Source organism: Colossoma macropomum, unplaced genomic scaffold, assembly GCF_904425465.1.
Source record: "Colossoma macropomum unplaced genomic scaffold, Colossoma_macropomum, whole genome shotgun sequence".
Taxonomy (NCBI): Eukaryota; Metazoa; Chordata; class Actinopteri; order Characiformes; family Serrasalmidae; genus Colossoma; species Colossoma macropomum.
This window is the reverse complement of record NW_023494801.1, coordinates 14,722,634-14,748,651: the sequence shown is the minus strand read 5'-3', so window position 1 is coordinate 14,748,651 and position 26,018 is coordinate 14,722,634. Positions and strand designations below refer to the sequence as shown.

Here is a 26,018-nt window from a genome sequence, read left to right as displayed (position 1 = left end):
TGTTTCACGGTTTTGTTTTATTAAAGTGATCCAGAGTCGCATTTGATAAAGCAAACCTCATCTCATCTTTTTTGATCAATCAGACTAAAAGCAAATGGTGTGTGTGTGTGTGTGTGCATCTGTACGAATGGCAGTTTATATGTTAACATAATTCATAACTGGGCAAAACAAGCTGTTCAAGGTGATGTTGATCAGATTATTGGTACATGGCCCTACGCCAATAACTTGAAATGCCAATAAAGCGTCATTGTATGATTAAGATTTTAATGTGTGAGAACAATTAAGGGAAGTTCATTAGAATAACAGGTACATGAGACAAACACTGAAAATGACATCTTTTAAAAAAAGATACATAGACAATAATGGGCAAAAGTCCCCTGTTTAAGAGCAGCGTCCATTTATTGCAAACAAAACCATGTGTGACCCCCCCCCCACCACACCCCACTCAGGAAATCTTGCATTAACTTGTCATCTAGGTTTTACAGAATGTATCATTTATAGGTGTAATCATTTCTAGTCTTTTTTTTTGTTGTGACAGCACTATTTAATTTTTTTCTACTATATTTTTAGATTCTCCAAGTTTCTGTCAATTTATGTATAATAAATTATGACAAAAGACAAATAGCAACAGTAGAAAAACCTGAAATTAGCATGTAATACTAATGCTAACTAGCCAGAGAAACCCCAGTGAACAACTTTGATGAAAAACTAAATAAGTAATATTTTGTGGGTAATATTTTGTGGGGACTTCTTACCCCAAAAGTCTACATCTACATTTTCTTTTTTTTAGCTCTTAAAATCAAATGTACTGCTCTCTCCACTATACTGCGCCCCCCCACCCCAATCATTTTTATTGAACAACTTTATATAAAAGCATAGATCACTGTTTTCCAGTGACAAATTAGATTGATTGGCCTTGAAAACTGTGAAGTATAAATAAAATAAATCCTAGAAATGGAGTCATAAAGATGACATTAATTAGACCATAGCCATTCAGTAAACATGTAGATTAGATTTGGCCCAAGCATTTGGTAATGATTTATGCTGGGGTTCACGCCTTGACAGCCTTGCTGACTGCTGAGCCCTATTTCAACAGCCCTGCTGTTGCACTAAAGGACTGTGTTACTGTCGGTCGTTGACCCACTTCACCTTGCCTCACTTGTTGCCATGTTTTGTTGTGGTGTCACTAATTATGCATCATAAAGTATAACATAAGATGATGAAGTCATATTTCAAAATATTGATCTTATATTTCAACACTGGTAATAAAGCAACTTGCAGCAAAAACTTTCAAGGGTATAAATATTCCATTTTCATAAATACATTTTCTATAGGATAAAAATGCTTAAACATCATCATTATTATTATTATTATTATTATTATTATTATTATTTCAGGATATAAATGTGTATGTGTGTGTAGTTAGTCTCTGTGGGGATTTATATCTGATAAGGTCTTCAGTCCCCTGTCAGGCTGCTCTACCTTCATTATTCGAGGAGAAATTACATGATGTAATCACGGGAGCCACATTTGTGATGTCATATCACCCCACTCGGTTTCTGCGTCCCTATTGGCCAGTTTCTCTGGTTCTACGGGCGGAGCCGGCTCTGCGGATCAGACAAGCATGAATAACCAAGTCCCGCCCCCGGAGAACTCCGGTTGGCTGACAGAGACATGCCCACCGACTCCGTCACCATGCTGCTGTTGTGTGAGACTCGAGCTTGCAGTTTTGTAAACAAGTGGTTCAGGGCTAAAATAAAATTATTTTTCTACAAACTGTTGTTTCGTGTACAAGTATAAGCTCACCAGCATTCCCATAAATACACTTGGTGCTCCTGTGATTTAATAACACTATTATGAATGCTCCACTAGCTTAATCTGTTTACTGTGGAGAAGATAAACCTTAGCAGTACAGAGACAATCCAAAACATTTCTCGTTTTTCGTTATGTGATGCAATTCATCAGTTGCAAAAGCCAAAGACAGTTAAAAAAGCAACAGTCGCTTACAGATGTTTAACCTTCATTTAAACGCGTTCAACTGTAGTTAAACTGTAAGAGTCTCTCTACAGACCACTTGCTAGCAGCGTGTGAGGATTTGTGGAGTCAGAGAGGCGGGCTCTGATTGGCCGGAGCGAGAGTCGATCACAGTCCGCTCTCCAGGCTTTGCCTGGTTTCCCCGTTAGCGCGCTAGTGCTCTAACCAAAGTGTTTAGACAAGTTTGCCTTGTTCGATAGCATGGAGATGGCTGCTGGCAGGTAGTTGACACATCAGTAGCAAAAGTTGGATTTCTCCGAAGTTAGCGGAACCCTTTTCAACAAATGTCCCTGCACATCCGCTTGGCTCTGAATTGCGAGAAGTTGAGACTTTACATGGAATAACGTTTTTTTCTTTGGGATCCAAACACTCTACAAGTCCTCTAGCAAGCTCCGAAGCGACTCTTTTGTTGGGGAAACATGAATAATTTGTCGTTTGACGATCCGTCACTGGATAACTTGGACCCAAGTTTATCCCTAAATGATCCAAGCGATATCGACACGGCTCTGCTGAGCGACATTGACGGTAAGAGAGAGTAAACGTGTTAAGTCAGCTAGCCAAGCTGCCTAGGATAGCCGACTTGTTCATACTGTCTTCGTTGTCATTGGCCAGTTCCTTTAAGTGTTTTTGACTGGATAGAACTAAGCAGTAGCATGTAGCCAGCCACAAAATGTTGATGGACAAATACACGTGTTCGCAGCTGCCTAAAGTGGAAGTGATACCGTTTGTGTGTGTGATTAATACACTAACACAGGCTGCATGACATATGCTGTCATATCCACTCTGCTCTATTCCTACACGGATCCTGTTTTGTATATTAATCACAGTATGCAGCCTTAGCAAAGCAGACCCTGTTAGCATTGCCGAAGTGGTAGACCCGCTGTGTGTGGGGTGATGCTGAGTCGGGCGTAACGGAACACTCAGCCATAACTGTACAACTAAACATCGTCTTACTGCATAACAATACTCAGAATAATGTCTACACCAGGTGTCTACTTTTACAGCTAAAAAGTAAGCAAATTAGCTTTTCACCATCTCTCCATCGCCATTGTCTCGAGTGTAAGTTGCCGCCGTAGTGCCCCGCCCCCTCGAACTTGGGCAAGTGACGTCACCAGAGGTTACTGCCGTTCATTCCCCTTGCAGCTTCCAGCTAGCTGGGTTAAAAAATGGGGTAACCTCGAACCCAGTGGCCTCCTAATGATCAGTTTTACAGTTCAGACATCCAGTCCACGATGGTTTTTGTTTCAGCATTTTTTTTTTAGCATAATAGTGAACAATAATTTATTTCAGTGAACAAGTGCATTGGCTGTTGAGGATGTGTATGATGATTTATTTTTTAATTTAGTTAATGTGTTATTTTACATTAATTGCCATATTTAACCAGCTCTTGTCCAACAAGTAAATTTAGTCAGTTCCACAGAAATTTTGTATAGTTATACCTTGGATAAGCATCTAACAGTGATCTTTATTATGTAGTCATACATGCATTTATTTATTTATTTAACTGATTACATAATTTTATCATCATAGATTTATTCAAAAACAAATTTGGATTTTTTTTTTGTTTTGTTCATAATCATTATACCGAACAACACAATGTAATATGACATAGTCAGTGATATAAAACCCACTTTCTAGCGATATTTGTGCACTTTCTTTAAAATTGTGCTCAGGCGAGCTCAGAGGACATATGGATCGAATGACACTTTAAATATTAGATACAAACATCAATGGATAAGTTATTTGGCGCTTAATTTTCTCTGAGACTGAAACGAGAGCAAAGCGGAGTAACCGTGAGTAACCTCGCACTGCTGCGTGTCCGACAGTAACCTCCCCTCGCAGAGCTGCAGCCGCGCGCTCTCCTCCCTCCGGCTCTCAGAGCTGCTCCGCATAGCAAGGCGCGTTCTCGGCCTCTGATTGGTCGAGAGCGATCACCTCATACAAAACACTGGTTTACAAATTCAGCGCTGCCATGTTTGTGCACAAACAGGGAACGAGACTCTTATGGCGGAGGACTTGTTAATTAAATGTAATTTTTAAAATATTGTCAGATGAACTTATTTCTTGCTGGTAAAAACTACAACTACACAAGATGATGTGGAAAACTGTGGCTCTAAATGCGACACAGTCAGAATCTCGGACAGAAAATATCCTCGTTGCATGTAATGGCCGGCCATCCTATACAAAATGTGGCTTAACCTGACCTAGTTTGGATGACCACTCATTAAATGCACACATTAGGTAGAACAAGGCTTCATTGTGGGCTCTGTGCTCTGAAATGTCACAGCAGTCCTGAGCCCTGCATTTAAAATGATTCCTCCTCAGACTGTTGAGGCTGAGTGGGCCACTGGTAGAGAAAACTAATGAGCTTGACCAGACTGCCTCTGTGCCCTTGCTGGAAATTAGCAGTGCTGAATATGAAATCCTTTCCTGCTCTATTAGCAGTCAGCTCACTGGTGTTGCTCTGCAACTGGCCTTACCTGCCAGTTTCAGCAAGTAAACTGAGTTCATTTCACAGTAGCTTTGATCAAATGTTTGCTTGGAAGCTTTACTTAAGGGCTTCGTACAAAGCGTCTCTCACTCTGTGAATTGTCAGTGAAGGTGAAGATAAGAGTTTGTATTAAAATATGTGCATGTATTTGGAACAATGAAATAAGGCCTTGTTTGTCTAGTTCTAGCCTTGTGAAGTTGTGTCTCTAAGGATTATTCCTTTTTTCAGAAACTGCAAAGCAGTCTTAGCAAGTGTAGAGTTGACAGGATGCCTGCCTTTTGTTTTTGTTTTATATTTTTTAAAATGTAAAAAAAATCCTCAGTGCTCCCTTTGCCTCTATTTTCTATCCCGTTTCTCAGACATGCTGCAGCTCATCAACAACCAGGACATGGAGTTCGGCAGCCTGTTCGACCATGCACCTTTCCCGGCCCCTCCGGCTCCTGTGCAGGACCTTTCGGCCCTGCCTTCCTCCAACTCTTCCCCCTCTGCCCCCAGCTCCTCCACCACTGCCACCACCTCCTCCATCCTCAGCAGTAGCCCCCACTTGGACGCTCTGCTGGGTCCTCCCATCTCCCGCAGCTCCTCCGCCTCCGACAAGGTCTTCCACCCCCCTACTTTCCAGCAGTCTCCACTGGCCCAGGTGACCTCCACGCCTGTGACCCCACGCCAGCAGCCTGTTTCGCTGCAGACCAGCCAGCCCAAAGCCCAGCCTGTTTCACCTGCCCTTCACCCTCCCAGCCAGGCCACCCAGAGCCATGCTGCATCGCCTGCCAAGAGTCCAATGTTCAGCTCCAGCCATCAGGCCCCCCAGCAGCAGCAGCAGCAGCCACCTGTCGCTAACTACCCAAACCAGAATGGATACACTGGTAAGGTTTTCACCTTCTTTTATCTTCTATTTTAGAAGGCTGAAACAGTGTGCTGCTGATATATATGATGAAATCTAGAGAGGTGATGGTGGAATTCCCCTGCATACCACTGTACATGATCTGAAAGGTTGCATTTGATCAAAGAGACCAAAGAAATGAGAGAGCAGTGCTTTGTCACTCCAGCATTAGGTCATCCAGCAAGAATTCTGCTCAAAAAGCTGCAACCGTATCTTATTGTCTAAATTACAGCACATAATAGACACTTAATCTCAGCCAATGAGGCAATTAAGTAATTGGCCTACTGTAATCTTAATGATTTGACCGGATTTTATGGCTCATGCTATCTGTGTATAGTTAAGATCCAGTCTTGTAACCTTTACCCTACTTCTCTAAATCAATTGTTAGTCTTAGCGGTAAGAGTAGCTGCCAGCACACAGTGTGTGACTCAGGTTCAGTAACAAGAACGAGCATGAGCAATAAGGTGTTTGTCCAGTGAACACACATTAAGCGTTTTTTTTTTTTTTTTCCATTAAAGAAATTGTTTGGTTGATTAGTTCTTTCTAACTTGTTGTAATCCTGTCACCTTTACTTATATAGCACTTTTAAAAGACAACAGCCTAAATGTGGCACAAAAGGCTTCCTGTGCAAGAATATTAATCCAACAATGCTCATACCCTGTAATTAGTGCGTAGGTGTGATTTCCTTACCTCTTCTATTGTTTACAGTCTACATAACCTGTTGTTCAGCTAGTTGCATTGCTACTGGGTTGTATTAGTCAGTGGCTGAGTGAAATTATGAACTTGACAATGGGAGTAAATGACCGTGAAATGCGATAATTGCCTACAGAGGGAGCTCTGTTGTGTAAACAGCACAAATGCACCCTCTGCATTATACATGTAAATGCTGCTATTAGCTGCCATGCCAATCAAACCACTTGATCACCTTACGTGTCTTCAGGCCAATCACAAGACAAGGCCACAACTTGCCCAGTGTGATGGACCTATCACAGACTTGGGTGAAGGCATGTCAGGTGAACAAAGGCATGTCAGGTGAATTGAAGCTCTTCATTGTTATCAAAGCCATTGTTTTTTGTTCTAGAAACCCAGTGACCTTAGTCGGTCAACCATTATGCTGTGGTGATCACTATGGACTACTGTGCTATAGGCTGATGCACCTGTTTTCTTATACTTCTTTAAATGATTGCTTTTTATGTATTTATAGAAGACCTGATTGACATCAGTCCAAAGCTAATCTTGCCATGACAAAGTGGTACAACGTGATACAGGAGCAGGTCAAAGTACACAGCACACGTAGCATGATGGATGCATGATTCATGCTACTGCTTGATATCAGTATCCTTATGAACATCAGCTTGTGTGGAAAATGACACATGTGCTGTATTCTAAATAACATGAAAGGGGACGGAAGGTATTTTCCGTTAACTTTTCCGATATTTCCTGTTAACACTGTTAAGACTGCCCAACTCAGTGATTGTCAGAGTATTGCATCATTACTGTAGGCTACTCTCCTAAAATAGCTTGCGAGTCTGTGTCTCTGACTGGGGGAAGACCAAGTGAGATCATTTGTTGTGTTGGCCAGGCAGTTGCAGAACACTTGGGCAACTTCATATAATGCACTTTTTACCTGTTTCACAGCGAGAAAAAGGGCCCACATCATTGAAAACTAAAATTTCCTCCTTAGAATAAAAGTTTAATGTTGTCTGTAAACATTATTAAAGTTTTAAAACAGAGTGATTACTGCCCCAGTTCATATATGGGCACTAAGCTGCAAAAAGAGCCCATTTTGAATTCATCGTTTTTGAGATGTCATGAAGAAAAACAAAGCATTTACATATATCCGCCTATCCAGCCTACAACACTCTAGCTCCGTCCATTTACACTGAAGTTATGAGGAGTGCTTTTTAAAATGAGGTACAATGCAAGGCAGCCAATCAGAAGAGAGATCAATTACATATATCAGTTTTAAAGGTGCAGCAACAAACCAGCCTGTTTAATTCTTAGGGAAATGCAGAAAAATGGTCAAAATTAATTATGATTATTTTTGGCACATAAAGCATAGAAATGTTATAACTGCACCTCAAGGATAAAGTTTTATAGACTGAAAAATGTAAGATATGGGCCCTTTAATGTTTTGTTGGAACCTATTGGAATAATGATAGAAGGGAAGCATTTGCATTCCAACTTTTCCTGGTAAGGCAAACAACACAGAGCTTATTTATGTTAAGGTTAAGATAGTTGACAGGCTTTTGATGGATCTGAATATTAGACGATATTTCTGTGTTGCTACATCCTTGGTATCCTTTAGTTTGCATTTTGTGCTCTTTACGACAGGTATCTTAATAGTTTGTAAGTTCAGAGGCTGAGACAATGAAGGTAACTCAAAGCTCTTAGTTTATTGTGTTCATTACCTTTTTGCAGCGTCCACCTGTTTAGCTTTCTTAGTTAGTGACCTAACCGGGTTTTTGCCTGAAATGGGCAGAAACTCAGTGATATTCATTTTGTCTTTCATTTTTAATATGTTAAAAATCCTGTGCTGTCTTCTGTAGTTGGTATGAGGTTCTTTTCTGTGTATGGATCCCTCTTTTGACCTCAAACAGGCTTTTGGTACCAGTGGCTGAAGTGATTTTAAGGCTTTTCTGTCCATGGCACTTTGTTCTGATCATGGTTGATCTGACAGATGTCTTTGGTTTGTTGGTTGCCCTCAATAAAGGCTTTCTTTGTGCAACCCTTTTAAAGAACGCTGCAGAATTGTGTTTTGTGGTTGATTTTTGAGATTCCACAATAGTTCTGCAGTTTGCAGTTTTTGTATTGTTGTGATTTGGTTCTTGTTTGCATTCATTTCTTGTTCCCATGGTAAAAAGATTACAAAGAGATTCAACAACCTCGTTTGGGTGATCAAAACAGGAAGTGAAGGAAAGCCACAGTACAGATTCATAAATAGATACTATGAAATATTTAAGCCTCAGAAGCTGTGAAGTCATTTTGAATTTATGTCCATATCTAAGCTCAATCAAGCTGTTTATTAGACATGTTCAATACAACAAACTGATCTGCTGAAATAAAGCACTTTTTAACCACAGATCTATGTACAGCTACTATAACTTTACATTTATAACTGTTTTCAGAAACTGAAAGCAAAACAATTACTTTGGCTATTTCAGAAATTATTCAATTCTGCATGACTCGACTCTAAAACAAGTATCTTTCGCAACATGGATATAAGCTGATTTTAAAATGGTCACTTTTTTTGTAAGCTCAACATTGCATCAACAGCTGTGTCCAAAATAGACAGTAAATGAAAAACAAATTAACCAAAAGTTTAAAAGGTAAAATTTTACTGCTAATTTTTTTTTTTATTATTTTGAAGATTCTTCATCTACTTTGTTTTTAAAACAATCCAAGCTACACTTTTATTTTAATAGGATGCACTGAAATACTTACTCACATTTTGACTAAGCTTGTAGAGCAAAGTTGTATTTTTGTGGGACCTTTTGTCTAATGTTGTAATTCATTATTTTATTTATATATTTTTATTTATTTATTTATTTTTTTTGCAGCAGCAGTCCCTCAGCAAGCCTCCCCTCAGCCCGTGCCCAGCATGCCCAGCGTGCCCAGCGTTCCCAGCCTTCCCAGCGTTCCCAGCTCCCCGCAAAATGTTCAGCCAATGACCATCCAGGCTCAGGTCCAGAGTATTTCCACATCCCCCATCCTCACCACCTCATCCAGCTCCCCAGCACAAACCATCTCTCCTCACGTTCAGCAAGTTCCTGTAAGTCTGTGTGTATGAGTGCACCAGTGCTGTTGTAATATAATAGCCATAAGTTTTGTAATTAAGAGTGATTTGACAAAAATGTAAACTGCTAACACTTCGTATGTTACAGGTGTTGCTGCAGCCTCAGTTCATCAAGGCTGACTCTCTCTTGCTCACGACCCTAAAGCCTGATGCATCTATGGTTACCACTGTGGCATCCCCATGCATCACCTCCCTGGCTACGTCCACTGCTCCTGTGCAGGGCACTTCCCTGCAGGTAACAGATCTTGAGCCCCCCAGATCCAGACACTCTCTTAGTCATGATTAGGACTGAAGACCTTTTTTAAATTATACAATACTAGTCAAAAGTTAAGACACATCAAAGTGTTGACACTGATGCAGAGAGAACACACGTTAGATCCCTTTTAACACCAGAGCCATCGGTTGCTGGAAGTCCAAGACAGCATTAAAGGCTTCGCAGTGATGTTGCATTAGTGGCAGTTTCCATCATTTACTGTTTTCAAAATTTGATTTCTCTTTTTTTCCCCCACAGTAGGTTTTCCTTATTTTTGCTATTTTCAACATGAGGTTTTCCTTTTTCTCTATTTTACACATTTAGTTTTCCTTATTTTTACTGTTCCCTACATTGTTTCCTTATTTTTACTGTTCCCTACATTGTTCCTACAATGTTCCTTATTATAACTGTATTTCATGTTCTATTTACCCTACTCTGACTTTTATCACGTTTTTGAAAATTAGTGACTTATCAAATAACAAATAGAATTATGTAAGCTAAATTTAATAAAAAACTACTTTTTTGTCTTCTGTTTTAGATTCTTTTAGATTTAGATTCTGTTTTAGTAGCCCTTTTGCGCTGATGCAGCTTCACTTACTTTTGGTTTTCCCTTAAACAAATTTATGAGGACTCATCTGCTTTTTCAACTGGCCTTCAGCAGATCTATTGAAGCGTCTAGACATTCCACATATGTTGAGCCTTTACTACTTGTTGGGGGGATGTTAAAAAGCTATACATTTTTTTCATCTAAAATTTTTGCTATAGGAATATAAAAAATACATAGGTATCAACCTCACTATTTATACTTGAATAAAACAGATCAGTATGTCTGTATGAAAAACGTACGTTCAATGATGTGTTCAGACTTTTGATTGCCACTGTAATGTACCAGTCAGTAATTAACAAATCTCATTACGGTAAATTACATTACAGAGTACAGTAATACAGTAGATGTTTTTTTGCACAAAGCAAAGTCCATGCTCAGTGCAGCAGTATTCTAATGTTTGAACTGTACTCCAGTGTGTTATACCACTCAGTTTGTTTTATCTTTTAATGCACTGCGCCTTTCTGTAAACGTGTGCTTTAGGCTTTTAAAAGTTTTTCTTTCTCTTTCTCAGGCTCTGATGAGTGGGGGTACCATTCTAACCACAGTTCCAGTCATGGTGGACACAGAGAAGCTACCCATAAACCGTATAGCCATCAGCGGCAAGCCGGGTGGCCAGATCCACAAGGGCGAGAAACGCACGGCACACAACGCCATTGAGAAGCGCTACCGGTCCTCCATCAATGACAAGATCGTGGAGCTCAAGGATCTGGTGGCTGGCACAGAAGCTAAGGTCTGACTCCCAGTATCTTCTTTACTTTCATTAACACTTGAACAATACAATGTTCAGTGGTGTTCTGTTCCCCTAACATTGCTGTGGGGAATTCAGCTAGTATTTCGGAGTGAAGGAAGGCATTTAGGTTTTACCCCATTTTAGATTAAGCCTCATAAAGCTTCAGTGAAGACTGTGATTTTTTTTTTGTGAATGCCTTTATCTGAAGTCACTGTTTTAGATTGTGATTGAATTTCCCTGCCTGTTTTCCAGCTGAATAAGTCAGCAGTGCTGAGGAAGGCCATCGACTACATCCGCTACCTGCAACAGTCCAACCAGAAGCTCAAGCAGGAGAACATGGCTCTCAAGATGGCCAATCAGAAGAACAGTGAGAATCTGCTTAGCAATCTTGTGTTTTAGAATGTCTTACTTGGTAATTCTTATGTTCATGAATTGTAGCAGTTGTAGCAAATTAACAGCTTCTCTAACAAGTTATTCAGTGGGGAACACATGATGGGTTTTGGTGTTGCAGCTGTCTGGTTCTCAGCTCTAGGCTGCTCTTTTCTTGCATGCAGAGTCTCTGAAGGACCTGGTGGCTATGGAGGTGGATGTAAAGAGCGAGTTGCCCACTCCCCCAGCCTCAGACGCTGGCTCACCCTTGCCCAGCGGACCCTTCTCACACTGTGGTAGCGACTCAGAGCCGGACAGCCCAATGGGCGACGACACCAAGGTGAGCTTCCGTTGAGCTTCTGTCATAAGCTAATGCATTAGTACAGATGCTCACAAGTCACCCCCGTATGTTTTTTTTTTACTTCAACACTCCTTATCTACCCTTCCAGGTAATTAAGTAATTTAAGTAACAAATTAAGTCTTTACTGAGTTGGTGCTTGTACAAGTGCAGGGAAAACACTAAAATATGCAGAGCCAGAGTAAGTATTGTATTGATAATGCATAGAAAGAAAGATTATGCATGCTTATTTCAGGACATACTGCTTTGGAAGTAGGTGTAAAAACAATGTAATAACAGGAAGTAGGAATAACTGATTCTCTGTCTCTCTCTCTCCCCCCCTCAGCCAGTGACCCATGCTGAGAGGTCTGCTGGAGGAATGCTGGATCGCTCTCGTATGGCTTTGTGTGCCTTCACTCTCCTCTTCCTCTCCTTTAACCCGCTGGCCTCTCTGATGTGCGGGAGCCCCAGCAGGGCTGGAGAGGCCGTCGCCCCCAGCCACGTAGGAACTGGCAGGAACATGCTAGGAGTGGAGAGCGCAGGTACTGTCTAGGACTACATAATAGATCATTTGTTTTTAGCCATTATGCGGTTATGCAAACATTGTGTTTTTCACAGTGTTCTGTGAGCATATAAATCAATCACCGTTCCAGATGAGTATTCTTAGGGGTGTTCATTCATGTAGTCTAATGAGAAAACTATGAGAAAAATGGTTAAAATAATGCAGGCCAATATTTTGTCCCATCATAGATTCAGCACTGCAAGGTGTGTCACAATATTAGTATAAGTATTTTGTCCAGTCTTGCAGCCCTAGTACTGTCCCATAACCTGTACAGGATGACTTGGGATCCAGTGGTGATCTGTTTTATTTATTCAGTACTTTAGAACATTTACTTCAGGTTGTTGTAAATGGTTTTGTTGTTGTGTCGAGGAAGGTAAAGAAAAATTTTGCCTGTTGTTTTTCTGCTGCTGATGTTGTATATACTCATAGTGTGTGGTTGTGTGTGTTTTGGTGTTGTACAGCTGAGTCATGGGGCTGGATGGACTGGATGTTGCCTACTCTGTTGGTGTGGCTGTTGAATGGTGTGCTGGTAGCTGGAGTTCTGATCAAGCTGTTGGTGTATGGAGAGCCTGTCACTAGACCTCACTCTGAATCCTCTGTCCTCTTCTGGAGACACCGGAAACAGGCTGACCTGGACCTGGCCAGGGTGAGACACACACACACACCCAACCTTAAAAACATTGGCCAGGGCATTAATTCAAGGCTGTTTTGATTATTCAGCCAGTTTTTGGTATGGCAGTTCTCAGTTCATTAAGAACAGACTTCAGATGGCCCAAAACAAGTTAATTAGGGTTGTACTGAAAATACCTCCTTGTACGCATTTGAAAGCAGATCATTTTAGACAACTCAACCTTTTTTCCAGTAGAGAAAAGTGTAAATGAAATTAAGCTGAGACTTACTCATAAAGTTCTTAAGAAATTAGTCCCAAACTACCTGCCTAACCATTTTAACCTAGTAAGAGATATTCACAACTGTACAACTAGAGGGAATCTTCTACCTTTTAGTTCAGTTTGAGTGGTAAAACTACATTTTTATATACAGCTGAAGTTTTGTGGAATAAACTTCCTGCTACTCTTAAACAATTACAAGTGGAGTCTTGAAGAAATGGCTGTTAAATACCGTGTGAAATGAAGAAGATATATTATTTTACGGTAATTTTCATTCAATGTTTTTTGCTTGACTATTACAGTTTTTCATCTTGATGTCTTTTAGAGGACTTCAATGGAAATAAGCCCATAGGCTTTATTGTATTTTTATCCTGGATAATTTTTGTAAATGATAAGGTCTGTAACTGCAGTAATATATGTGTTTTTATTAATTGTCAAATAAATCTATCTATCCATGGGTTGACACATTTTCTTTCTAATAACATTTAATAAAATGTCATTTTTGAACAATAAACACGTTTTTAGATATGGCTTAAGCAGATTTAAGAAACTGATGAAATTAAAGCTTGCTAAGCAGAGAGACTCTCCAGAGTTTTTCGCGTAATTCTTATCTGCCGCATCAGTCACCATCAAACCACACTCATAATTCAGCACTCACCCATTGACCTCTATTGTAAGTGAGTCACTGGGTTGAATGCTGTTGTATTCCTTTAAGCAAACATTGCATCATGTGCAAATGTGTAAATTACTGACCTCTAATGACTGTTCTGTCTCCCTGCCTCTCTCTGTAGGGAGACTTTGCCCAGGCTTCTCAGAACTTGTGGACCTGCCTGAAGGCTCTTGGTCGGCCCCTGCCCACCTCTCAACTGGACCTAGCCTGTGCAGTGCTTTGGTCCACCCTCCGTCTGTTGCTGCAGAGGCTGTGGGTGGGCCGCTGGCTGGCCTGTAAGGCTGGGGGCCTCCGTGCTGATCGCCCCCTGCAGGAAGATGCACGCAAGAGCTGCCGTGACGCTGCCCTGGTCTACCACCGTCTTCACCAGCTCCACATGACTGGTAAGATGGGCCGTTAGACCATTTTCACCATTTAAAAAGTCCACATTCTTAAACTGGCAGCATTGGAGTATCACAGCAAGAAAATATATAATAATGTTAAAAATAAAAGCATAAAAAATTGATACATAAAATGTGCTGCGCAAAAGTTATGGCACATTTTATGTTTTGTGTTCAATTTCTTTCCAGCGTGTTTAAACAAAGCTAATAAATCGAAATTGTGCACTAAATTTTGCAGAAAATGTCACATTTTAGTGTAGATTATATTTTAACTTATTTTGCTTAGAAAATAAGTTAAAATGTGTGTGTGTGTGTGTGTGTGTGTGTGTGTGTGTGTGTGTGTGTGTGTGTGTGTAGGTAAGCTGGGTGGCAGCCACCTCTTTGCAGTTCACATGGCCCTGAGCGCGGTGAACCTGGCTGAGTGTGCAAGCGATTATCTGTCTGTGGCCACGTTGGCTGAAATCTACGTCTCAGCTGCCCTGCGAGTGAAGACCAGCCTGCCCCGTCTACTGCACATCACCTCCGTAAGAGCCCTCTCATCCAGCTCTGTCTGTGGGCCACTGTCTACCGCTGGGGTATTCACTCATGGCAGAGTGGACCATAGCACAGCGCAGGCCAGATTTCAAGTCTTGTCTTGAAATCCTGCCCAAGTTTAGTGCTGTGTTTTGAGGCTATATATAAATATTTCCTTTATATCTCTTAAACCCTATTAAACTGAGCACCTCACTGGCAGTCCATTCTGAGAATTTGGTGGTTGCCCCTTCAACATGTTCCACGTTGGCCAGAGAGCCAGAGTGAAATGTATCAGCGTGTTGAAGTGGACCACAGTGTTTTCTGTCACCGTATAAATGATGCATTCGGCTTCCATCATTTCTGGATGCATTGTGATTTTAGTTTAATCAGAGTAACAATAAAATAATGTGTGACTTATATTAATATTCAGAGGTCCTGTTGTTAACAGAGAACAGCAGATTAGCAGAAACAGCCACAAGAAATTCTTTACATTACCTTTTATTGTATTTTGTTACTGTATCGCTTGCATAATACATGTTTTTCTTTTTTTTATTAATTATTTCATTTATTTAATTGACAGGGGCAATGCAGATAAACAGTGCTACATAAAATGCAACAAATGTTCAGATTTGTTATTGTCTAAGACAGTGCTTCACCTCAATACAAATAACTCTTAATTCATTTTGTGTGTTTTGATTTGTAATGGGTAGTGCACTCCTGTACGTACGTACGCCTCTAACTGTGAAGGATGACTGACCAAATGTGGTTCCAAATGCTGTTTTTTTTTTTTCTTTTTTTACATTTTTATTTCTGTTTTCTTAATTAATTTCTGTTTACTGCCATTGGTGCTTTATTCTTTATGAATAGACCGGACTTAATCTCTCTCTTTCTCTCACTGCAGCGTGGCTTTCTGAGTCGGGCTCGCCAGGCCTGTCTTTCCCCAAGTGGCAGCGTTCCTCCTGCTATGCAGTGGCTGTGTCACCCTCTGGGCCATCGCTTCTTTGTGGACGGTGACTGGTCTGTGCGCAGCACCCCCAAAGAGAGCATCTACAGCCAGGCCGGGAATACAGGTGAGCAGGGGCTCTTCACAGCACTTCAGTCTTCATTTTACTCTGCTAAAATACCCCAAAGCTCCTCAAGCTCTATATAACTCAATGGTGAATATCTGTGGAGGGTTATTGTGAAATTCCTGCAGACACACGGGCCCATCGGGATAGTTTACCTTTCTCCCTCCGCATTCCAGTCCTTTTTCATCACATCTGTCACCATTAGAACCATCAGTAGTGAATGTTTGTAAACTATTTTGATTAGCTGCATCCTATAGAAACTCACGCTTTTCTGTCTGATTCTCTGTATGGCTGTAGTGGACCCCCTGGCTCAGGTGACACAGGCCTTCAGGGAGCACCTGCTGGAGAAGGCCCTGTACTGTGTGGCTCAGCCTCGTGGAGAGAAAACCCCTAATGTGGGCCAAGGGTGAGTCCGGCTGGACATTCCTAACCAGTCTTATAATCCTCTCAGACTCTTAATTGTTCTTCCATCCTGATATGATCTAAAAATCTTAAATTAGGCATCAAATGGTATTTTTACACTTTTTCAAGTATTTCAGGAAAAACGAGAACTTATTACGTGATAAATAATATACTGTGCCTACATATTTACATTAATATTTAGTTATCTGTCTTGACATTTGATCACCACATTTCAAAGGCAAGACATTCTGGGTGTTCATTTTAACTTTATTCTTAATATTTGACTGATTTCTCAGCTATTTTATAACCGTCTTCCTACTTGTTGTTATTTGAAACCTGTGAAGAAGCTGAGGAATAGCATATTAGAATAATTATATATATTTGTCTGCAACCAGATTTGTTTTATATTATTGAAAACATTGATTTTAAACTTTTGAGCCACAATATACTGATGTAGCAGTGGGCTGTAATACACAAATGAGCCTAATCACTAAATCTGTTATTTTGTGCTGTCAGCATCTTGACCAGTTACGTTCATATGTGTCAAAGCTTTGACATGGTTTAACTAACATAAATAACTGGTCAAAATAATGTAGTCCAGTCTTAGTAATGTCACCTCAGTGTGTTTGTTCATCAGTGTATTTTAATATGTTGGCATATTAAAGTCAATAGAAATGTAATTGCAGTATGGAAATTTGTGAGGATTTGTGCAGAATGACTTGTGTGTTGATGTATATGTGGGTATGTTATAACATAGGTATGTTATAACATGTATAACGTGTATGTTAACCAAGCTATGTGTATATTATTCCACAGAGAGTACTCAGATGCTCTGGAGTACCTGCAGCTGCTGAACAGCGCCTCTGACGCCGCAGGAGCCACCACACAGGCTTTCGCCATCGGCTCCAACATGGCCACTGTCACCGGTCAGTCACACCTCGCTGAAACTCAGCTGGGAGTTGTGTTATATTTAATATATACACTAATGTTCAAAAGATTTCAATAAGATAAAACCAGTTTGGTTTTAGACAGGTGTATAAAATCATTCTAATCTGCGAGTGCTGTGCAACTGCACAGCTTCCAAATCATTAGTAGGATATTTTTCTAAGACATTTTAGATGTGTCCAGAATGATAGAACTGCAGAAGATTCCAAAATGACAAGAAAGCTGTATAACGTTGAGAATTAAGTAATGAAAATAATACCCACACCGTTATATTTTAGAATTGGAGATCGAATCTCAAGACTGATAACTTGACAAAACATTATGTACATAAATTATAGTAGATTACAGTTTATTACAGTTTAGTATTTTATTCACTTCTTGTTCACAGAATTCTTGAAATATTGAATAAAACATCTAAAATATATGTTAATGAATAGGGTATCATATTTAAATCCACACAGCGTAAGTGTCCAAAAATATTTAACAGTAATCTGTACAGTCTTATTTAAAGCACCCCTGGTCAAATGACATGTTTTGTTGATTGAAGTGAACATAAGTTAAAACATCCTCTACAGAGAAAACACTTCTGTACATTTTAATGCACAATTACATTTTTTTTGTTGTTGAGATTGACATATTTAAAAAAAATGTAAAATGTGGCCTGTACAAAAGTTATGGCAGCTTTTATATTTTATGTTTTATTTCTTTCCCAATATGTTAAATTTAGCAAATAAATAGAAATTGTGCATTAAATTTGGCAGAAAATGCCATATTTAAGTGTGTTCTCTGAAGAGGACGTGTTGACATCTTTACTTAGAAAATCAACAAAACATCTAATTTGATCTGGGGTGTTTGGTGTATAACAGCAGATATTTATTATATAGAATCTAATGTCATAAACAAGACAAAAGACAGACTGCTTCTCCAGGTCAGAGCAAGACAGGAGACGCAATCAGCATTTCAGTACTGTAATCACTGGGATCTTAACGGTTTGCCTGAAGTAACACTGTCCATCCAGTGGCCACGTAGGCTGAGCTTCATTCACTTCAGTTTTATTTGCACAAGATAGGATATTTGTTCATTTTATTTGCAAACTCTCTGTCAATATTTGCGGCATCTAGCTGATTAGGCTGTTGTGATCTGCGCGTGTTTGAACAGAAACAGATATCGGTCATGTTGACTGGAGGACTGTGTGTGTCTGCGTGTCTGTGTGTGCTTGGCTGTGTCTCTGACCTCCAGGCTGTGACCCCCACTCAAAATGGTGGTCTTCGGTTGCTGTGGTGATAATTAACTGGCTACAGGGAGATGACGTGGCAGCAGAGAGATTGTACCCAGCGGTGGAACACCTTCCACGCAGCCTACAGTCAGCAGAGTAAGTCCAAGTGCTTGAAATCTGTGCCAATAGGGTTCTTTAACTGGCGAGCTGCAGCCCAGAAATGCGGAGTATATCAGAGGACCGAAAAGAACTCTTAAAAAAGATTCTGTACCTGAAAGTAACGTCTGTTCAAAAAAAAAATAATACATGACTTCTGTAGCAGCTCATCAGAGCTACAGGGCTACATCACATATTTTCATAGATCTTTTCATAGTTTTATTAACTACTTCTGGACTGAGAAGTGGCTTGTTTTAAAAGGAAAGTTGGCAAGTTTGTTTAAAAACAAATAAACAGAGAGCAGTGCATTTTTCTCCCTGTGTCAAGCTCAAACCCGACATGTCTGATCTGGTCAGATCACTTCGAATTCACCTTCCCACAAAACTCAGTTCTGAGGACAAATAAAACAAACCCAAAGCTCAACATGAACCAGGGTGCTTGTCCTTTATATACAATATTTGATGCATCTTTTAATGCTCTGTGTTGTTTGCCTTGGTCCAGTTTTGCAGTAATGTCGTGGTCATTTGAAATGATCTGTGTTGGTTTGCTGCTTCCAGTCTGTCCTTTGCTGACTGAATGACTGCCTGTGTGTTACAGGAGCCCATTGCCCAAAGCCTGCCTCAATACATTTAAAGCAGTGCGTGCCCTGCTGGCCAAACCAGAGAACAGCCAGCTCAGCCTCAGCTACTGTGAGAAAGCCAGCGGCCTGTTCAGAGACAGCCTCAACCTGGGGCCACATAGCAACAGCAGCACTTTAGATAAGGTACAGTTTCTCTCCCACAGACATGAATACCCACACAGAGCTGTGCTCAGGTAGGTCTGGCAGTAAGGATCTCTGTCGGGAAGTTTTCAGAGAGTGTCCACATGTCTGCTCTTTCTGCTCTTTCAGTAAGATATTGTATTGTTATAAGTGCATTAGATGCAGATTCACAGAAATGGGAGATTGTGCTGCCTTGGCCAGAGCTGTGGTGCATTGTAGTTGCATTGCATGTGTATGAACTGAGTGCAATGTTTCTGCAGTGCAACACAGATATGAGTCGCTGTGCAGACGGCCCCTCTTTCTCTTTCGCTCTCGCTCTCTCTTTTGGGAGAGTATTGTGACCTAAAGATATCAAAGGAAGCATATTTGTATTATGCAAGCCTCTGTACTTTTTCTGTTTTATGTTTGGGGGTTTTCATGTTACTCTTTTGCAGAGTTTATTGTTTTTTTTAAAGTTTCCCTTTATTGATCCCACATCAGGGAAATTTACCTCCGCATTTAACCCATCTTTTCAGTGAAACACCCACATACACACTAGTGAATGCACACACACACTAGGGAGCGCTGAGCACATTTGCCCAGGGCGATGGGCAGCCCTATCCACAGTACTCAGGGATTTCAGTCATGTCCTGTCAGCTCAGAGAATTGAACTGGCAACCTTCCTGTCACACGACTGCCTTTTCTCTTTTTTTTGTTTACTCAGTCAGTGAACCTGCATACATGTAACATCTAGCACATGATTGTCATTTTACTTTTAATTATATTTTTTTCTCCATATTGTTCTGTTTTTCTCACTTCGACAATTCTAATGCTAGAAACTTGTTTTTGTACCAGGGTTTTTATTGTTGTTGAGAAAATCAAATAAATCAAAATAAAAGCAGTTTTCAAAAAAAATGAAAATGAAATCAAAATGAACTGAAATAGTATTCCAGAGGAGGGGAAACTTAAGATTTTGTGTTTTCAATACATGAAAGGCAAGTCTGGAAGATTATTTCTTCCATGCTTTTAAGTAAAGCCCAATCTTGCTGAGCATAGTATCCTGTAGTGCTAATTTAGAATTGCTAAGAACTACAACTATTATTTTATTTACTAATAAATAAAACCAAAGTAAAAAACTAAATGGAAAATTGATGCCATTGTCAAAACTGTAACAATCCTGGTTTATACTCTTCTTCTATTTTTTAAACACAGTCTGCTGCTTACAGTGCTAATTGAAATCAGGTCTTTCGAAAAAGTTTTGTCAGGTTTTTAGATTAAAACTGTTTTATCTTCACTCTTTTAATGAGTCCCTCTCTCTTTCTCCTGTTGCTTTTCTTTCTTTCTGTGTAGTTGGTGCAGTTGTTGCTGTGTGATCTGCTGCTGGTGACGCGCACTAATGTGTGGCGAGAGCAGCAGGTGTGTTCTCCGGCCACCGGTCAGCAGAGCTCGGCCTCAGCAGCCTCTCCGGCAGAGCTGCAGGGCTTCCAGCAGGACCTCAGCTCTCTGAGAAAACTCGCCCATAGCTTCAGACCCGCCATGCGCAGGGTGAGACACGCACACACGCTTAAAACTTAAGTATATATGCACATGCAGAGTAGGGCTGCAACTTATGATTATTTCTGTAGTCGATGAAGGTCAACCTAAAATCAAAATAGACCTTTTCATTGTACCTGCTCATATTAAAGGTGAATTATAAAATCATATCATTTAAAAGAAAAAAAAATGATCCAATCATACAATATTTCACCTCCCCATTATAACACACCCACCTATCACTGAGTGAATGCACTCAGCTAGCTAACTGTCCTGTCTGCGCGAAATGTGTGTTCGTCTTTTATGGTACAGTGAAACAATTGAGGCTATACTATCTCCTACACTGACCGCTGTAGTGTACTGCAGTCTGCGAGAACAACTGAAGCTGTGACCAAAATGGATCCCTGTCTGCGTCTTAGGGCATCAGCCATTTTTCTCTAGTCCGAATCATAATATGAAACTCCAGAGTATTTTTGTGGGCAATTTCCACCAGTGCTCTAGGAATTTCTCTACCGGTCACCACATAAGCTGAATGTGTACCAAAGTGCATTGCAAGTCTTTTGTTACTAAGCAACAGTCCCAGAAATGTTAGTTACTGTCAAAGATGGCTGCTGATCCATGAAAAAGAAACGTATCAGACTCTCGACTGTCTTGCAGAATATGAAACAGCAGCTCTGTACAGTTAAAAACAAAGACCCTGATGCGTTTACTCCAGTAAGCAGTGTGGAAAGAAGGGAAATGTGGATTCCAGCTTTGGCCAGAGATGTGGATTAAGCTAACGCTCTCACTCCGAATGGCTGTTTTCCTTTCGCTCGGTGCTGAAGTAGGCCACCGCTATGGAAATGGGCCGCTGTGGCACAAAGCGCTGAGTGCTGGGAGCTGTTTATAACCACTCTGACATAAGACCTGTATCAGAAGTGGAATCCTACATCAGCATTCTGTTCACAAATAGGACTTAGTTTATCTTTCTGGATTTTTGCTACCTACGCTCAAAGTAAACGGATTCTTTATCTTTTTAACATTCAGTCGTAGTCTAATTTAAGGTTGCATGCTTTTGCTGCAGGAGAACGAGTAGTAATAATTACAGTTAGTGATTATTTTTAGTAAGGAAAGCTATATAAAAAATGAATGTGTGGTAAGGCGAGTGTTTCTGCTCATTTGTTTTTGAGTTTTAACTAGGGCTGGGAGAGAGAGAGAGAGAGAGGGACAGCGAGCTGCTGCACAGAGCGATAGGGAAGAGAGGGAAGATGAAAGAGAGCGAGACGGTAGCGAGAGAGAGGGAGAGACGTGTCAACCTCTGAAGGCAGGATTAACCCCCCGTGGGAGCACTGCATGTTTGCCAGTCTGTTAAGCTCTCTCTCTCTCCCTCTCTCTCTCTCTCTGTCTCTGCAGTTGTTTCTGCATGAAGCCACAGCCAGGCTGATGGCGGGTGCCAGCCCCACGCGCACACACCAGCTCCTGGACCGCAGTCTGCGCCGTCGCGCCACACCTGGAGGCAAGAGCGGTGAGGACTTACATGGTGTGGGTGGATCTGTGTGTGCATGCATGTTCTGAATATTTATTTCAGCTACAGAGGTGCATTTCCTCCTCTCCTGTAGCTGTGCTCTGTATGTATATGCAGATCTTTAAAGCAGTGGTTTGGCAAAAAAATCTTATTTACACTATTTAGTTTTGTGCTGAGGCTAATGTGGCTAATGTAACTAACAAGCAATGGAAGGTTATACCTCTGTATTTAGCTTGCATTTCTAAATCATCACACATTTTTTAACAACTCGACATGGTTTAAAGTAGGTGATTATTTAGGGGAGTAGTTTGCACAATGCTAATTGGTCTGCATCAGTTTCCATTACTTTTAGCTACATTAGTCTCATAGCTCCAAGTGAACTTTGGACAAGTCTGGGCTATGTGACGCACCGAAATGAAACTTTAGGACACACTGACAAAAACGGATTCTGAAAACCAAGAAAAATATAATAATAAATAAAAAACAGAAAGTGTATAATAAATGTAATAAATAAAGTGTAGAATATAATAATATAAACTTTCTAAAATTTCTAAAAACTGCAGTGGATTCTATTACTTTCAATTAAACTTTAACTTGTCGTTTGTGAATTTTTTGTCATTTCAAACACTGAGGCTACAGATGCCTTTAGTGCACCAGCAGGAACTTTCCTTTCTGCTTCTGTAGTTTTGCTGTACTCTGTATGCTGAGGAGTCTTTTTTCGAGAGGAAATCAAACCTGTAATGGAGAAGATCTGTTTGTTGTGCCCCGTCTTGATACTCTGCATGAACAGTGATTACAAACCTCTTATCTAATGTCCAGAAAATAGTTCCACACAACTGGCATTTACTGCTGCTCCAGCTGTTCAAACACATCAGCGCTGACCAGTGCAAGAGAGCAAAGACAGGCACAGCATTTCCAATCACTGTTTTTCAATTGGTAATTACTGTTAGAATTATTGGACTATTAAGTCTTATTCAGTGTTGTTGATGTTAGTTAGTTAGTTTGCTTGTCTTTGTGGTCAACAACATAAACATTTTTCAAATTGTTCAGTGGCTGAAATTTCACTGTATCCCTAGTCAATAACAGTTAAGTTAGTGCTCTCACACTGTATTTGAATGCTGCTGCTACATCTGTACCGAAATGTTGTAGCATAATTATGACTCATTTTTCTAAATATCCAGTTGCCTCTTACTTTCAGTGTGATTTTAATAGTAATAATACAAGTAAAACAAATTTTTCATTTAAGAATTTCTGATGCAAGTTTAAAGGTTCATTAAAGAGCAACTATTGGGTCTCAATCACCAATATTTTCCTAAGTTTTTTTTCTTAAATGTGTTCTTGAGGAAGATCCTAAGACAAAGTCTACATCAGATTCATGACATGTTCTTAAACCACAGAATTGTTCACACCTTTGTGTTCTTGAGTGTGTGTAGATTCTGTTCTTACCGAAGAACAAATCCTGAATAAGAAAACACTGGTGAATGTCAGAATCTTCTGGTTGATGAATGAGGCCTAATGTCATTTATATTGCAACTCTGGCTAATAAAGAGTAGTGGAAATGTAGTAGTTTCATGTGTTGATTTAGCCCACATAGTTTGAGCTGTTTAAGAAAATGGCTAAACAAATGCATTATTTTCTGTCAGCTGTCAGCCTCAGAGCTCTGGTTTAAAAAAAAAAAAAGTGAACTTCAGAGAGCAAACATGTCTTTTCTGATGGCAAATGTTAAAATGGCGCAAATGAGGTTTTTTTGCCAAACTGTTGCCTTAATAAGCTCATTCCACAGAATGTGTGATTCAGAGTATGAAGTAGTTGACTGATTACAAATTAGGGATCCATTCATTCAGTGCCAAGCCTTACAGTATTTTGTGTGCTTGTGTTCACAGAAGAGTGTGAGACGCGGCCAGGGCAGCGAGAGCAGGCTGAGGCGGTCATGCTGGCCTGCTGGTATCTGCCCCCCTCCTTCCTTTCGGCCCCCGGCCAGAGGGTGGGCATGCTGGCGGACGCGGCCCGCACGCTAGAGAAACTGGGGGACAAGCGCACTCTCCATGACTGCCAACAGATGATCATCAAACTGGGCAGCGGAACCACGGTCACCTCCACTTAGAGTCCCATCCTCAAACAGACACGCGCACATACACACATACACATACACAGAGAGCAAGAGGACCGACCTTCTCCCACAAACTAACACTGCAACTATCAGTTACAAATTTTCTTACAAGTCATATAAACATGCTGGCAACAGGCATTCAGATGAGCCAGATACAAGCTCATTCAGTGAATCAGCTTCTTTACTTTTTTCTCATTTGAAATCCCTGCATTCATTGTCCAAAAGACCCATTCAGACCAGCAGTCACGATTCAAAACATCAGAACAATTGGATAGACCTGGCAGAGCGCTAAGGCTCTATTGAGAAATATTGGCATGATCTGAGATGTTTAATTTAATTAACTTGCCCTGACGCAATGTAGATGTTCTTATATTTATTATCATACATCGAACTTAAAGGAGTACTTCATTGACGGATGACTGAGTCCCAGTAGCGTTCATTTATTGTTAGCTTTCTGGGGCTTTGCATATGAGGTATTCCTTTAATGAGGTGTTCTGTAAGCGCCAGCTTTGGCCACTAGATGGCGTTTTGTTGTGCAGAACTGGAAGCATGTGACTGGTTTTACAGGGCGGCTGGACATAAATCGAAGAAATGTAAAATGAAATCGTAATTCAGCTGAACACATAGCACTGTGGTTTCCCACACGCAGCATAAGCCTTTCCTCATACTGTAACGATATTTAACGCAACATATCCATTGACCGTGTATAGCTGACTGGGACTTGGACTCAATTACAGCCATGTTTGCTGGAATTGAGTTGAGATTAACTGGTTGATGGTATTTACCGTAAGACAGCTTGACCGGCAGCTGCTTTTGTTAACACTGAAACGTGTCCATTTTGAGTCTTGCGTGTCTGACTCGCTTTCTGTTAGTTCGCAAATCCAGGTGACCCTACCACCTGAACACCCAGGCTTAATCTGTGTCTGAGAGACCACCCTATTGAATGAAGTAGGCGTGAGTGGAGAGCAACGAAGATGAGCATGATGAGTTTTCCATTTCATCCCATCTGTACAGGCTGTTTCTAATCTGCACTACCCTCACTGGGGGATGACTTACATATGATTTAAGAGAATATAAGGCTTTACGAGGTTCTTTTCATATAGTGTTTTCCTTTGTACATATTTTTAAAGACTATTGTGTATTTATAATTTTTGTCTAAAGACGTGGGTGATCAGTATTTGCTAGGAACAGGGAGAGAGAGAGAGAGAGACTACGTAGACATTTGGCTGGAGATTAACAGTTACATCAGAAAACAGCAGGTACTGAAGGAGATGGTAGTGGTAGTATGAAGTCATTCTTCGCTGTTGATCTGGGGCCACTTTGCAGCTTCTCTTAATGGTGAAATTGGGAATCACACTGGGCCCAGATCAGTGGAGATCTGAGATCATCAAAAGAGATCATTCTCTAAGTATTGTGTCCAGAGAGGCGTGGTCTTCTCAACTATTTTCAGATTCTTTTGCTATCAGATCCAATATCAGATTCACTTTAGCATGAATTTAAAGAGTAAGAAAGGTCTCAGAAATATCTGTCATGAGCTACTGTTTCGGCACAGTTCACAGTCACTCTGCCCTTTATCCAAAGATGATATTCTGAACTGTGTTGAAGATGTACCTGAGACCACCTAGACTGGATTCAATTTTTCAGCCACTGTGTATTAAAAAAGTCTCCAGTTGTTAGATCATTTTTAATGGCAGTATGCTAATCAGTCTGTAGTGCTCATAATCAAAATCTCAAAGACAAAATGTGTTTCACCGACACACAGTATGTCCGATTGTCAAGTGTTTGATTTATTCTAAAGAATGTAAATAAAAGTCTTTTTGTAACTTATACCTAA

At 40.4% G+C, this 26,018-nt stretch overlaps 1 protein-coding gene across 3 annotated transcripts; it reads left to right on the top strand.

Annotated features, from left to right (window-relative positions):
• The first annotated feature begins 2,152 nt into the window (after positions 1-2,152).
• Positions 2,153-26,018, top strand: srebf1 (sterol regulatory element binding transcription factor 1). Of its 3 annotated transcripts, none has more exons than XM_036589192.1 (19): positions 2,153-2,559; positions 4,885-5,391; positions 8,972-9,180; positions 9,293-9,439; positions 10,576-10,794; positions 11,047-11,161; positions 11,349-11,503; positions 11,847-12,042; positions 12,524-12,708; positions 13,741-14,002; positions 14,357-14,523; positions 15,414-15,582; positions 15,877-15,985; positions 16,798-16,907; positions 18,166-18,298; positions 18,896-19,061; positions 20,388-20,582; positions 21,963-22,074; positions 23,958-26,018. In XM_036589192.1, exons 1-19 carry the CDS (start codon positions 2,454-2,456, stop codon positions 24,176-24,178), a joined length of 3,483 nt encoding a protein of 1,160 aa, XP_036445085.1. In that variant the 5' UTR covers positions 2,153-2,453; the 3' UTR covers positions 24,179-26,018. The 3 variants fall into 3 exon arrangements, with proteins under 3 accessions (XP_036445085.1, XP_036445084.1, XP_036445087.1); XM_036589191.1 differs by having other exon boundaries at positions 8,969-9,180; XM_036589194.1 differs by lacking the exon at positions 2,153-2,559 and adding an exon at positions 3,938-4,063 and having other exon boundaries at positions 8,969-9,180.